General features: G+C 43.5%; 1 protein-coding gene across 1 annotated transcript in view; it reads right to left on the bottom strand.

The window, feature by feature from the left end:
• LOC145398006 (U3 small nucleolar RNA-interacting protein 2-like) overlaps positions 1-13508 on the bottom strand; it is a 116739-nt gene that overhangs the window by 25345 nt on the left and 77886 nt on the right. The window contains exons 4-6 of the mRNA XM_080270975.1: positions 7079-7200; positions 4072-4265; positions 3126-3323 (exon numbers count right to left, since the gene is read on the bottom strand). Coding sequence (XP_080127101.1) covers positions 3126-3323; positions 4072-4265; positions 7079-7200 — 514 coding nt within the window. The remainder of the gene's footprint in view (positions 1-3125; positions 3324-4071; positions 4266-7078; positions 7201-13508) is intronic.

Raw genomic sequence — 13508 nt, 5'->3', positions numbered from 1 at the left:
GTGGGGCAGGAGTTAAGCATGATGCAGTTGGGGAAGGTGGCATGTGTGTCTGGGTTGACTGGTGAAATGCTGAAGACCTCAAGCAATACAGAAGTGGGTTTAGTTACAGATTTGATAAAACTGATTATCTGTGAGTGTGCTGTCTCAGATACCTGGCTGAAGAGCAACTGTACATGTGTATATGGAGTAGGGTGATGTCCAGGAAAGAGGCAACTGTAGATGCATAAAACTTTTGGATCAAACCATGAAGGTAATGGAGACAGACCTAGGAGGTATAACATGGGAAAGAGCAAATACTGATGAGATGCAGTTTGGGTTTAAGCTGGGCAAAGGGACAACTGATGCCATATTCACTGTCTGACAGCTTCAAGGAAAATATACAGGAAAGATAGGGGAGTCGTATTTTGTTTTTGTTGATTTGAAGAAGGCCTTTGATAGAGTCCCTTGGGAAGTGGTGAAGCGGGCAATGAGAAAGCTTGGGATCGAGGAGTGACTGGCTACAGAGGTCATGGCTATGTTTGTAGGTGTTCACATCTAGGTAAGAGTGAATGGAGATTTGAAAGACATGTTCTCCATGAATGCTAGAGTGTATAAGGGTAGTCTCAAGTCCCTTTTTGTTTGTCATAGTGCTTCAAGTTCTCTCACGTGCCTTCAGAAATGGACTCCCTTGTGAGATGTTGTATGCTGATGACTTGTTGATTGCAGAGAATGAAATGGAAGTGGAAGAAAGATTTATGAAATGGAGTGGTGGAATGGGGTACAAGGGTTTTAGAGTAATTGCAGATAACACTAGAGTGATGATATCCAGGGCTGGTAGCAGCTGTCAAAGCCAAGCGAGTGTTGCCATATGCAGTTTGCTACAAGGGTGTGGGAAGTAACTCCATCTCGTGCAATGCTTGTGATAAGTGGATGCATAAGAAATTTACTGGTATTAGGAGTTGGCTGCAAAATAATGCTGATTTTGTATGTGCAATGTGATGAAGAGAGATCGTTTTGTTTCGTTTTGTTTTTAAAGGCTCCAACATGCTTGCATGTGTCGGCCTTGGTAATCTAATGGCGGCTCTCCATGCTGCACGATCCATTGCAGCCTCCCTGTTCAGTCCCTTAACCCTGAGGTCACACTTAATGACCTCGTCCCATGTCTTTCTCGGTCTACCCCTCATAACCCCACCCCCAATATTAACACTTTTCATCTTCTGCACCCAATTATCATCCCCCATCCTCTCCACATGTCCAAACCATCTCAATCTACCTCTCCTCATCACAACACCAATACACTCCAGTCCCATCCTACCTCTCAACTCTTCCAACGTGAACCCAGCCCCCCCAGACCTTGGATGCAGGGACGCACTACACATCCACCTAATCAGTGTCATTTCTGTATGTCTGAGCTGGCGAATATCCTCCTCCTTCACTGCCCAGGTCTCACTACCATACAGCATTACACTCCGAACACATGCTGCATACAAAGACCCCTTATCACGTAGGGAGAGTCCTCTCAATGTTAAGAGAGGCAAGAGCTCCCTGAACTTCGTCCAACCACTTCTCACCCCAGCCACAGAGCTAGCTTCAGCCCCACCTCCAGCACACAACATGTCTCCCAAATAACAAAACTCTTCCACACACTCAAGAGATTCACCAGCAAGTTCAATTCTTTCACGTCTGACAATCTCCACCTGCTCTCCCTGACACGCCGTACACATAAAATCAGCATTATCTCGCAGTCTACCTATGATACCACTACATCTCTTATGCACCCATTTATCACAAACACCGCTCAAGATGGAATTACTTCCCACACCCTTGTGGCAAACTGCACATGGCCACTCTCCCTTGTCTTTGACAGTACCGCCACCAACCCTAGATATCATTACTTTTGTTTTATCTGCATTTACCCTTAAGCCCCTGTGTCCCATACCATCTCTCCACTTCCTAAACCTTTCCTCTGCCTCCCTCTCATTCTCTGCAAGCAACACCAGATCATCAGCATACAACAACTCCCATGGAAGTCCATTTCTAAAGTCACATGAAAGGGCTTCAAAAACCATGATAAACAACATGGGACTCAAAACTGACCCCTGATGCACACCAACATTCACGGAAAACCCATCACTCAAATCTCCATTCACTCTTACCTGGGTGTAAGCACCCACATACATAGCCATAACCACCCTAACCAGCCACTCCTCCAAGCCAAGCTTTCTCATTGCCCACTTCAGAGATGTACAGACAATCAGGTGTGAAAGAACTGATTTTGCTGGAGAGTCCCGTAAGTGTGTGAAGGAGTTTTGTTATCTGGGGTGCATATTATGTACTGGAGGTGGGGTTGGAGCTAGCTCTGTAGCTAGGGTAAGGAGTGACTGGAGAAAGTTCAGGGAGCTGTTGCTCTCCTAATACTGACAGGGCTCTCCCTCTGTGCTAAGGGATCTTTGTATGTGGCTTGTGTTAGTAGTGATACTGGTATGCTGTACTATAGCGAGATGTGGGCGGTAATGGAAGAAGATATTCACAGGCTCAAAGATACAGAATGACAATATCATAGGCTCAAATATTCAGAATGACAATGATTAGATGGATGTGTAGTGCATCCCTGAATGTGAGAACTGAGGGGGGAGCTAGCATTGCGATTCAAGAGTTGGGACTTAGGATGGGGTGTGAATGAATTGGTGCTGTGATAAGGAGTGGTACAGTAGATGGAGATGGTTTGGGCATTCTGAGAGGATGAAGGACGACAATCTGGTGCAGGTGAAAATAGTGAATGTGGTTGGTAGGCTTGAGAAAAAGAGAGAGAGAGAGAGAGAGAGAGAGAGACCTAGGATGGGCTCATAAAGTGAGACCTCAGGGATAAGGAACAAAACTGAAGCTGCAAGGGATCGAGCAGCATGAAGAGTCACCACTAGGTGATCAAAGCTAAAGCGTGCAAGCATGCTGGAGCCTTTATAAACGATATGAGGAATGATACGACAACACACCTACCGATGATCATCTCTATTACTGTATATTATAACCCTGTTCCAGCATTTCTGGCTTCCTCTGTTTCACTGGTTGACTGGCCCCTAATGACAATACAAAAGAATAATACACCATTCCTTACAATGTTGTGAAGACAAAGACAGTTTACTTACCCATCCTGTCCATAAGTAATGAAGGTCTTTTCATTGACAAGTTTAACACCATCAATAGAGTCATGGTGGCCATTGAACCGAAGCTGCTTATCCTCAGCCAAAACATAAATGATGACACTTTGATCCCGCCCACCACTGGTGATACAGCTTTCACGTACATGAGAATCAATTCCTGTTATGGCATCTTGGTGACCACCCCTGGAAAAAATGTAAATAAATAAAAACTACAGATTAAATGAAATAAAAATTAAAATAAAACCTTTATCATCATCCTGTAAACTGATGAAGGCCATCACCTCTGGAATTAAGGCATCTGGCTATAGGCAGATAGACAGATAGGTAGACAGATAAATAGACAGATAGATAGATAAAACAGCATGAGGAGCAGCTGCTCCCTCATGTAAGACAGCACCCTGCTATGTCAGAATGGAGTCCAATTCACAGGATGAAGGGCAAGTCTGGAATCCAGGTAGAAGTGGCCTCTGTCTCTCTTCACATGGGATACACAGTACCACCCCACATAGCTAGGTATTGTAGACCAAGGACAAGGTAGATGGATATTGTAAATGAGCATGTAAAAAAAAAAAATAAAAAAATAAAAAAAAAATAAAGCAAAGTCTGAAAGTTCTGTTAGCTATGCAACTGACAGGAGATTGAGTTGGCTGGATAAATTATGTTTCATAAGGAATAACACATGACAAATTTGTACTTTTTCTTTTTTTTTACTTTATAATGAACAGGTGTATGCAAGAAGGTGAATTGGGATGAAATGAGATACACAATAAAATGATATATGAATGGTTACATTCCGTAGTAATCATACACTTCAAAGATGATTTGGCCTACAATCCCAAGTCAAAGTGAGAAGAGGAGAAATTTCCAAAATATTCAAACAACAGACAAGATGAACATTACAGCACACTGTACTTTTATCAAAATAACTTACAGATTTTCCACGAAGGCCATGGCGTCGAGATTCCAAACCATAACCATTCGATCATGTGAGGCTGAAAAGAGTATGTGAGAGGAGCGGCGGAAGGCTAGCCCTGAGATAGTGGCTCGATGTTTCTTGAAAGTCTTGAGTTGCTTCAAACTCTCTACATCCCAGATGTGTATATAACCACCTTGGTCACCAGATGCCTGGAATAAATTCTTTTTGTTATTCATCATCACCAACTTTAACAAGTTCCCCCTTTTTCACTTAAGAACAGAAGATACTGTCAGGATTGTTTCAAATTCTTACAGCCTGGGAGGTCTTTTCTACAGCACATTAAAATCCGCTGGTTGTTATTGTTGATTAGTGTGTGAGGAAGAGAGGTATGGAAGTCAGTGAGGCTAGGGGACTGACAAGAGATCGAGCTGGCTGGATGAATGTTGTGAGAAGAAGTGCATGATCAGGGATTTGGCACCCCTTTTTAACGTGACAACATCTGGACTGATTCTATTGGATACGTGTATTTGAAGCTACAGAATGTGGTGAATGTTTTTGGCGTATCAGAGAGAGCCTGGATTCCGGGGGTTTAAATGAAGAGTGAATGGAAGCATGGCCCATTGGACTGGGCAAACTTAGGCTGTCTGGACGTGATACTCCTCACCTTGCCTTAGGGTGGGAAAAGAGGTCTGGATGATGATGATGATGATGATGATGATGATGATGATGTTACTGTTGTTGTTGCATAACTGTATTATCAGCCAACACAAAGTCCAGGTTTAAATTCATCTCTGTCCTCCCCAAGGATGGACCATCAGCTATTTTTGGTTCACATTCTCATCAAAACACACGTCCATGTCACCCTGTCCCATGCCATTTTGTTGCACTCTCCCTAATTTGCACCCCCCCTCGTATACCTCTCTACTCCGTCCCTCCATCTCGTCCTCGGTCTCCCTCTCTTTCCCCCCCCCCCTCCACCTCACTCGCATACACTATCCTAGTTAGTCTCTCACTCTCCATCCTCTCCACATGGCCAAACCACCTCAAAATATTTCTCCTAACAGTTTCTATTGCACCTACATCCACATCACAATGCTCCTTCATTTCTTCATTTGTCAGTCTCTCTCTCTATGGAACTCCACATGGTCTTCTCAAATAATCCTATTTCCACTGCTCTTGCTCTTGACTTGTGTCCTATATTTTCCAATAAAAGTCCTCTACAAATGGGCATGCCATAGCCACCTGAGTAGTACACTGCCAAAAATCACAGAAAAATACATATGCAAACACATAATAAAAAAAATCATTTAAAAAATAATTATGAATACTGTGCCCAGTTACCATACTAAAACTGTTGCCTACTCCCACCACATATTGCCCATAGGGGCTATATTCCAAAGGGTGTTTGGGGTTCAATGCTCACATAACATCATCCATGAGCAAGCAAATGATCACTTTCTCCTTATCCAGAGAACTGAAACTTACAGAATATATTCTATGCCCCTAAAAAGAAAGAAAGAAAAAAAATCAGTCACCCAAGTTCATAGAAAATATCATGAAGCAGAGTATAAGCACCCAAGTTCATAGAAAATATCATGAAGCAGAGTATAAGCATGTCAATTTTTAGGACAATATATGGCATAGTTTAGCAACTACAGGCATACCCCGATATCCAGCGCATCGGTAAACGACAATTTGCTAGACCAAACAAATGAAATTGAGGAACATTCCCACAATCCGAACGGCCATCGATTCCCTAGTCTGAACACTCCGCTCCTTTCTAGGTTTGAAACGAGCGCTTCTGAACAGGATGCGGTGGTGCACATGGCTCTCCCTGTCCTCCCTCCATCCCCTCTCTTCGGTCCCTATCCCTTCTCCATCCCCCACCATGCTCAGCACTGCCAGGTGTGTCTCCCTCCTCATCCCCCCCCCTCCTCCCCCACCCCCACCCCCACTTGTTTCCCAAGTGTGTGTGTGTGTGTGTGTGTGTGTGAGAGAGAGAGAGAGAGATTGGGGTAGGGGGGTAGTAGGGCAATTTGGGTGTCTTGTCTCTCTCCTAGTCCCCCTGCCCTCCCCCATGCCTGCTTGTCTCCCCCCCATCCCTCCACCCTCATCCACCCCTGCTTGTCTCCCTCACTGTCCTCCCACCCACCCCAACCCCAGCTTGTCTCCCTCCCCATCTCTGCACCCTCCCCCACCTCTGCTTGTCTCCTTCCCCGTCCCCCCACCCTCCCCCATCCCCGCCTGCCTAGCCTGCTCATACACTCTCCCACTCGCTGCGTCTGCTGGCCTGAATACTTTCCTGCATGTGATGTTTGATGTCAAATTCTTTACCAATGGGACTGATTATGAGGATAATAACATAACCTATGGTGTTTCTGTGTCAGCCTCTATTGATTAAGGTATATGAAAGTTTGGGTTTGGGCCTAAAATGCATCTAAGGCTTTTTTTTTCAGTTTCTTACAGGGAAAATTGCTTCACTATCTGATATTCTCACTGACCAAATGCTCCCACTGGTACACAACAATATCGTATATCGGGGTAGGCCTGTAAATTGTTCTTGGTTAAGTATTTCTGGGCAAGCCCCCCCCCCAATTGCCATTATGTACTTATCTATTTCATCAAAGATCATTTTAATGGGCATGAGATTGCTGGGTAGGTCTGGAGCTACTAGCAAAAGCTCCCGATGCTTCCACATGATCTATTTCACGTCTTCTGTCACCCATTCACATCAGAGCAAAGCAGGATGTTAAATTTTTATTCCAACTCTTAAGATGTAGCTACTATGCTGCCATTTTCATGACCTCTTATGATGTAACCAAGTTGCTGTTATTGGGTTAAATATCTGGACTGAGTAGTCTAGCCACAGGCCCGAATGCTCTTGATGGGGCAATAACGGACTGGATGATGATGATGGATGGATAAATGAATGGACAGCCAAACTTTGCTCTTATGTTAGTACTTACCAGTGTTTGTGATATGCAGCCATTACAATCTATATATATAAAAAAAAAAAACTTACCATAAACTTGCTGTCTGAGGACACAGCCATGGCAAAGATGTGTGAAGTGTGACCAATGTGCTCTTTCTCTGTACCCTTCCTCCCACCTGGCACACTTCCTACTTTCTTCCCTTCAAGTGTGACTGAAAAATAAGGCAACCTGTTGTACTACAGTTCTACCTGAATACTGCCTACTTATTCCTTATGTATTTTTTTACATCATATGGGACTGCCTATACTGTATTACAATACGTGACAATTATTGTACTTTACAACTACCTTCAGAAAAGCTTTCCTTAATAATACACACAAAAGTTATCATCATCACCACCCAAAACACTTTATTCCATCTACGGCTGAGGTGAGGTAGTCTAGACAGCACAAACAAACCTGATACTGTATATGAAGACCAAGCAAAAATCTGCCCATTACAGTAAATCAACCACACTTTCATCCACTCACCATTCAAGCCCATGAAATTTTGACTCCACCTCACAGGAATAAATATCCACACTTGTGGTAAGAGCTTCAGATTACCTATTGGATGGAGTCAATTTGACAAACATCACATCACCAAGAGAAACTGGGGTGCCAAATTCCCATTAGTCAGGAATGCTAACGTACTATTTGCTAACTCTACGATCTGACTATATCAGTACTGCACTGTACTATAATAATCTTTCAGATTACACTATATACAAAAATGTGATTACCAAATGCAGTACAGTAGAGTAACAATAACAGCACATGCCCAACCCTGCCAATCTCATATAAAGTACAGTAAAGTACATTTTATCAGTACTGGTAGTTTACTTCCGCTGCTTCCAAATAACTGTGTTCAACTGAAGAATGATGTCCTTCAATGAAGAGGTTAATGAAGGCAGCAGCTAACTCCTCTAATACAAAAAGTCACCTATTTTCCTAAATTAAATTGCTTAGTAGTAGTAAGGATGAACTAAAACTATCTAACCATGCTGAAGTAAGCAGCTGTTACTGCAATGAAAAGAAAGTCACAAAAAGTAGGACTCTACAACAATCATCAGTACTGTGATGCTCAGTTGCTGAAAAAGTTACATAAAGTAGAACTCTGCAATAATCATCAGTACTGTGATGATCAGTCATTGAAAAAGTCACATAAATAGGACTCAGCAATAATCATCATTACTGTGATGATTAGTCACTGAATAAGTCACATAAGTAGGACTCTGCAAAATCATCATTACTGTGATGATCAGTCACTGAAAGTGATGCTGATATGCAAGATTTGGAATAAGATACTGAGATCATAATCATCACTGACAAATTTCATACACTATTTTTCCTGTTCTTTAAAATATTTATTTCAGCTGTGGACTCAATATCACCTTTCTGCTAACATTTGTATGCAACTACACTCTGTACCTATTACTCTCACTATACCCTATGACTGAATGATCTCATTAGGGTTTCGACAGCTGTATGCTAAACTGATCTTCATGACCAACAAATGAAGTATGGAAAAGAATATCGCTCCCACTTCCAAAGGTAAAGATGATAACTGAGAATTATCTTCATAACAGGCTGTATTTTCATAATTCATACAATTCAACATCTTCAAATGGTAAGAATGCACTAACATCAAGTGAAGCAAAAGCAGTCATGCAACAGAACTTTATCTTAGTATTATTATTCACAGTTCCAGTTCCAATTACATACTCTGCAGCTCAGCAACTGTTTCATTATTAGTTTCACAAAATAAATAAAACACATACAATGGAAGCTGAAAACCCAAGTAGTAAGGGATGCCTTCTATAGCGAGATAAGGAGAGTGGTGGCTGAACAGGGAGCTGTAGACAGAAGCGTTAATGAACAGTACAGAGCCCTCAAGAACAATCTCTTGAGAGTTACTGATGTAACATGCAGTTGGACAAGAGGACCACCAAGACATAAAGTAACTTGGTGGTGGGATGAGGGTGTAGAAGCTGCAGTTAAGGAGAAAAGAAGGCATTTCCGGGAATGGAAGAAGGGTGGTAGCAAGGAGGAATACTTGGCTGCCAAGCGTAGGGCTAGAAGAGAGGTATACAGGGCGAGGTCTGAGCCACAGAGACTTTTACTTGATAACCTAAATCATGGGGAAAGGAAAAATATGATGCTTAAGGTGGCAAATCAGATGAAGAGGGATATTCGGGATATTACAGGTGAGCAGTGTGTGAAGAATGATGAAGGAAGGGTAGTGGTGAACAGTGAGGATATTAAAGATGCATGGAGAGAGGATTATAGCCGGTTGTTGAATGAGGAGTTTGACTGGGACAGGGAAGGTTTGGAGTCAGCAGATCCAGTGTTTGGCCCTTGGCCTTTGATTGATGCTGCTACTGTGGTTGAGGCAATAGGAAGGATGAAGGTGGGGAAGGCAGCAGGTGTGTCGGGGTTGACTGCCGAAATGTTGAGGGCCTCAGGATATATAGGGGTAAGGTTAGTCACTGACCTGATAAATATGATTATTTATGAGTGTGTTGTCCCAGATGACTGGCTGAAAAGTGTAATTGTAAATGTGTATAAAGGGAAGAGTGATGCCCTAGAAAGAGGAAATTATAGAGGTATAAAGCTTTTAGATCAGATAATGCAGGTAATGGAGAGAGTTTTAGAAGGTATGATTTGAGAAAGAGTGAATATTGATGAGATGAAGTTTGGGTTTATGCCAGGTAGGGGGACAACTGATGCCATATTCATTGTTCGACAGGTTCAGGAAAATTATACTGGTGAGAGAAGGGATCTGTATTTTGTTTTTGTTGATTTGGAAAAGGCCTTTGGCAGAGTCCCTAGAGAGGTGGTGAAGTGGGCAATGAGAAAGCTTGGCTTGGAGGAGTGGCTGGTTAGGGTGGTTATGGTTATGTATGTGGGTGCTAGCACCCAGGTAAGAGTGAATGGAGATTTGAGAGATGAGTTTTCCGCGAATGTTGGTGTGCATCAGGGGTCAGTCTTGAGTCCCATGTTGTTTATCATGGTACCTGAAGCCCTCTCACGTGACTTTAAAAACAGACTCCCGTGGGAGATGTTGTAAGCTGATGATTTGGTGTTGACTGCAGAGAACTAAAGGAAGGTGGAGGAAAGGTTTAGGAAGTGGAGAGATGATATGGGGCACAAGGGCTTTAGGGTAAATGCAGATAAAACAAAAGTGATGATATCTATGGTTGGTGGCGGAACTGTCAAAGACGAGGGAGAGTGGCCGTGTGCAGTTTGCCACAACGGTGTGGGAAGTAATTCCATCTTGTGCGGTGTTTGTGATAAATGGGTGCGCAAGAGATGTAGTGGTATCAGAGGTAGACTGCGAGATAATGCTGATTTTATGTGTACGGCGTGTCGGGGAGAGCAGGTGGAGATTGTCAGGCATGAAAGGATTGAGCTTGCTGGTGAATCTCTTGAGTGTGTGGAAGAGTTTTGTTATTTGGGAGACATGTGTGCTGGAGGTGGGGCTGGAGTTAGCTCTGTGGCTAGGGTGAGAAGTGGTTGGAGGAAGTTCAGGGAGCTCTTGCCTCTTCTGACATTGAGAGGGCTCTCCCTATGTGCTAAGGGGTCTTTGTATGCAGCATGTGTTAGGAGTGTAATGCTGTATGGTAGTGAGACCTGGGCAGTAAAGGAGGAGGATATTCGCCAGCTCAGACATACAGAAATGACAATGATTAGGTGGATGTGTAGTGTGTCCCTGCGTGCAAGGTCCGGGGGAGCTGGGTTTACGATGGAAGAGTTGAGAGGTAGGATGGGACTGGAGGTATTGGTGTTGTGATGAGGAGAGGTAGATTGAGATGGTTTGGACATGTGGAGAGGATGGAGGATGATAACTGGGTGAGGAAGGTGAGAAGTATTAATATTGGGGGTGGGGTTATGATGGGTAGACCGAGAAAGACATGGGACGAAGTTATTAAGTGTGACCTCAGGGTTAAGGGACTGAACAGGGAGGCTGCAATGGATCGTACAATGTGGAAAGCCGCCATTAGGTGACCAAGGCCGAGGCATGCAAGCATGTTGGAGCCTTTAAAAATGAAACTGAAACTGAAACATACAATGCTACTCCGTTTTAAATAGACAGCTATTGCATCACAAGTGCAAACCACACATCAAAATAAACAATTACTTTGGTATGATTGAAAGGTGAGTCTGCATTTGTGTGTACAAGTTTACGACTGAAGAGTTGAAAGCTAGGATGGGACTTGAGTGTATTGGCGCTGTGACAACTGGGGCAGAGTTGAGATGGTTTGAGCATGTGGAGAGGATGGAGGATGACAATTAGGTGTGAAAGGTGAGAACTGTGAACGCTGAGGGTAGGGTTACAAGAGGCAGATCGAAGAAGTCCTGGAACAAGGTAATGGAGTGTGACTTCAGGGATACTGAACTGAACAGGGAGACTACCAGGATCAGGGAAGCATGGACAGCCACCATTAGGTGACCAAGCCGATGCATGCAAGCATGTTGGAGCCTTTTTAAATACTTCAATATGATGAGTACCACAAAAATGGCCATTTTAGACAATCACAAAAATCCATTAACTGGCAATAATTTTCAAACAGTAGCACCAGTCGAACAGGCTAGTACTCCCAAGGTGGATGGAAAGCTGATGACAGGGAGAACTGAAGCTCCCGTTTCATGAGCCCTCAGGACTAGGTCCTGACCATCCCCCTTTGCTGAACTTTTTCAGTGTTTCAGCAACACAGAGAGTAGGCCAGCGTGCTCTCCAAGACAAGCTTCTCTAACTGTCAACACCAAACTACATGCATAGTACACACTACACTTCCTTTTCAAAATTTAAAGAAAAAAGGAAAATGGCGCACTCAAACCACGCCTCGGAGTCCCCAGGGGCGGGACCATAAATGCCCCTACCATCTGCCCCTCTCCTGGTGATGACTCATCAAGCTGCCTGGATCCACTGTCTGACTCACTTCTTCATTTCTGCAACGTTTGCGGCCTTTCCTCTAACTTTCTGTCAAACAACACCTCTCCTCTAAACCTCACCTTCTCTTCCTTAGCGAGACTCAGCTGTCTGAAGCAACTAACAACAAACCCTTTTCTGTATCCTCCTACTCTCACTATATTCATTTCAAAGCCAAAGGTGAATGTTGTGTATATGTATGTAACAACCTAAGGTGAATGTTGTGTATATGTATGCAACAACCTATCTCGCTCTCGTGTTCCTGAACTTGATTCTTCTGAATTCTCTACTCTCTGGCTTCAGCTCTCCTGTCATGCTCTGACTAAATATATCTGTGCTGTTTACTTATCTCCTAATTCTACTGACTATTAAAAATTCTTCAACTATCTTACTTCTACAATGGAACACATTCTATCCATTTCTCCTTTCTCTGAAATCTCCATTCTAGGAGATTTCAATGTTCACCACCACCTTTGGCTCTCCTCTCTTTTCACTGATCCACCTGGTGAACAGGCCTACATATCTTCTGTCCTTAGTGACCTGGGGCAACTATTACAGCACCCTACCCGTATCCCTGACCGCCTTGGGGAGAGCTCCAACATACTTGACCTCTTCCTTACAACTAATCATTCTCCTTACACTGTTAATCTTTACTCTCCGTTGGGCTCCTCCGATCATAACCTTACTACCGTAACTGTCCTATTGCTCTGGTATGGCCTGTGGACCCTCCAAAGAAACATTGTCTGTGGCACTTTGGAGTTGTGGATTGGGAGGCCCTCAGGCAGTACTTCTCTGATTTTTCCTGGAACGATTATTGCTTCCATGGCCGGAAGCCATCTAAGTGTGCATTGCGCATTATGGAGGTTATTCTCTCAGGCATGGAAGCATACACACATTTCTCATATCCTCTGATTAATGTAAGAAAGCCTTAGTTTAATCTTGCTTGTTCTAATGCTGTCTGCAACAAGGAGAGGGCCTATAAAATGTACCAGAGCCAACCCACCCCTGAATCACATCTTTTTTATGTTTCTGCCCGGAATCACGCTAAGTCTGTTCTTCGCTCTGCTAAAAATAATTTCATCCATACTAAATGCTCTCAAGTCTCCAACTCGAATTCTTCCCGCTCCTTCTGGCACCTTGCCAAAATCCTTTCTAACAAATTTCCCTCATCATCCTTTCCTCCTCTTTTCCACTCTAATGGCTCTGTAGCTATTTCTTCTACTGATAAAGCACATCTCTTCACCGGAAGATACCGGTGCTGTTCCTCCATCACTTCCCCCCTCTGACTTCCTCATGGCTGAAATTAAAATTTCTTCAGCTGATGTATTCTCTGCCATCACTGGCCTCAATATTAACAAGGCACATGGGCCTGATGGAGTCCCTTCTGTTGTCCTCATGAACTGTGCTTCTGTGCTTACACTCTGCCTAGGCAAACTCTTTCGCCTTTGTCTATTAACTTGTACCTTTCCTTCTTGCTGGAACTTTGCTCTCATTCAGCCAATCCCAAAGAAGGGTGACCATTCCCAACCCTCTAACCATCATCCAATT

Source organism: Coenobita brevimanus, chromosome 5 (genome assembly GCF_032717465.1).
Source record: "Coenobita brevimanus isolate Jiangsu-jjx chromosome 5, ASM3271746v2, whole genome shotgun sequence".
In the NCBI taxonomy this organism is placed as follows: Eukaryota; Metazoa; Arthropoda; class Malacostraca; order Decapoda; family Coenobitidae; genus Coenobita; species Coenobita brevimanus.
This window is presented reverse-complemented; position numbering and strand designations above follow the sequence as displayed.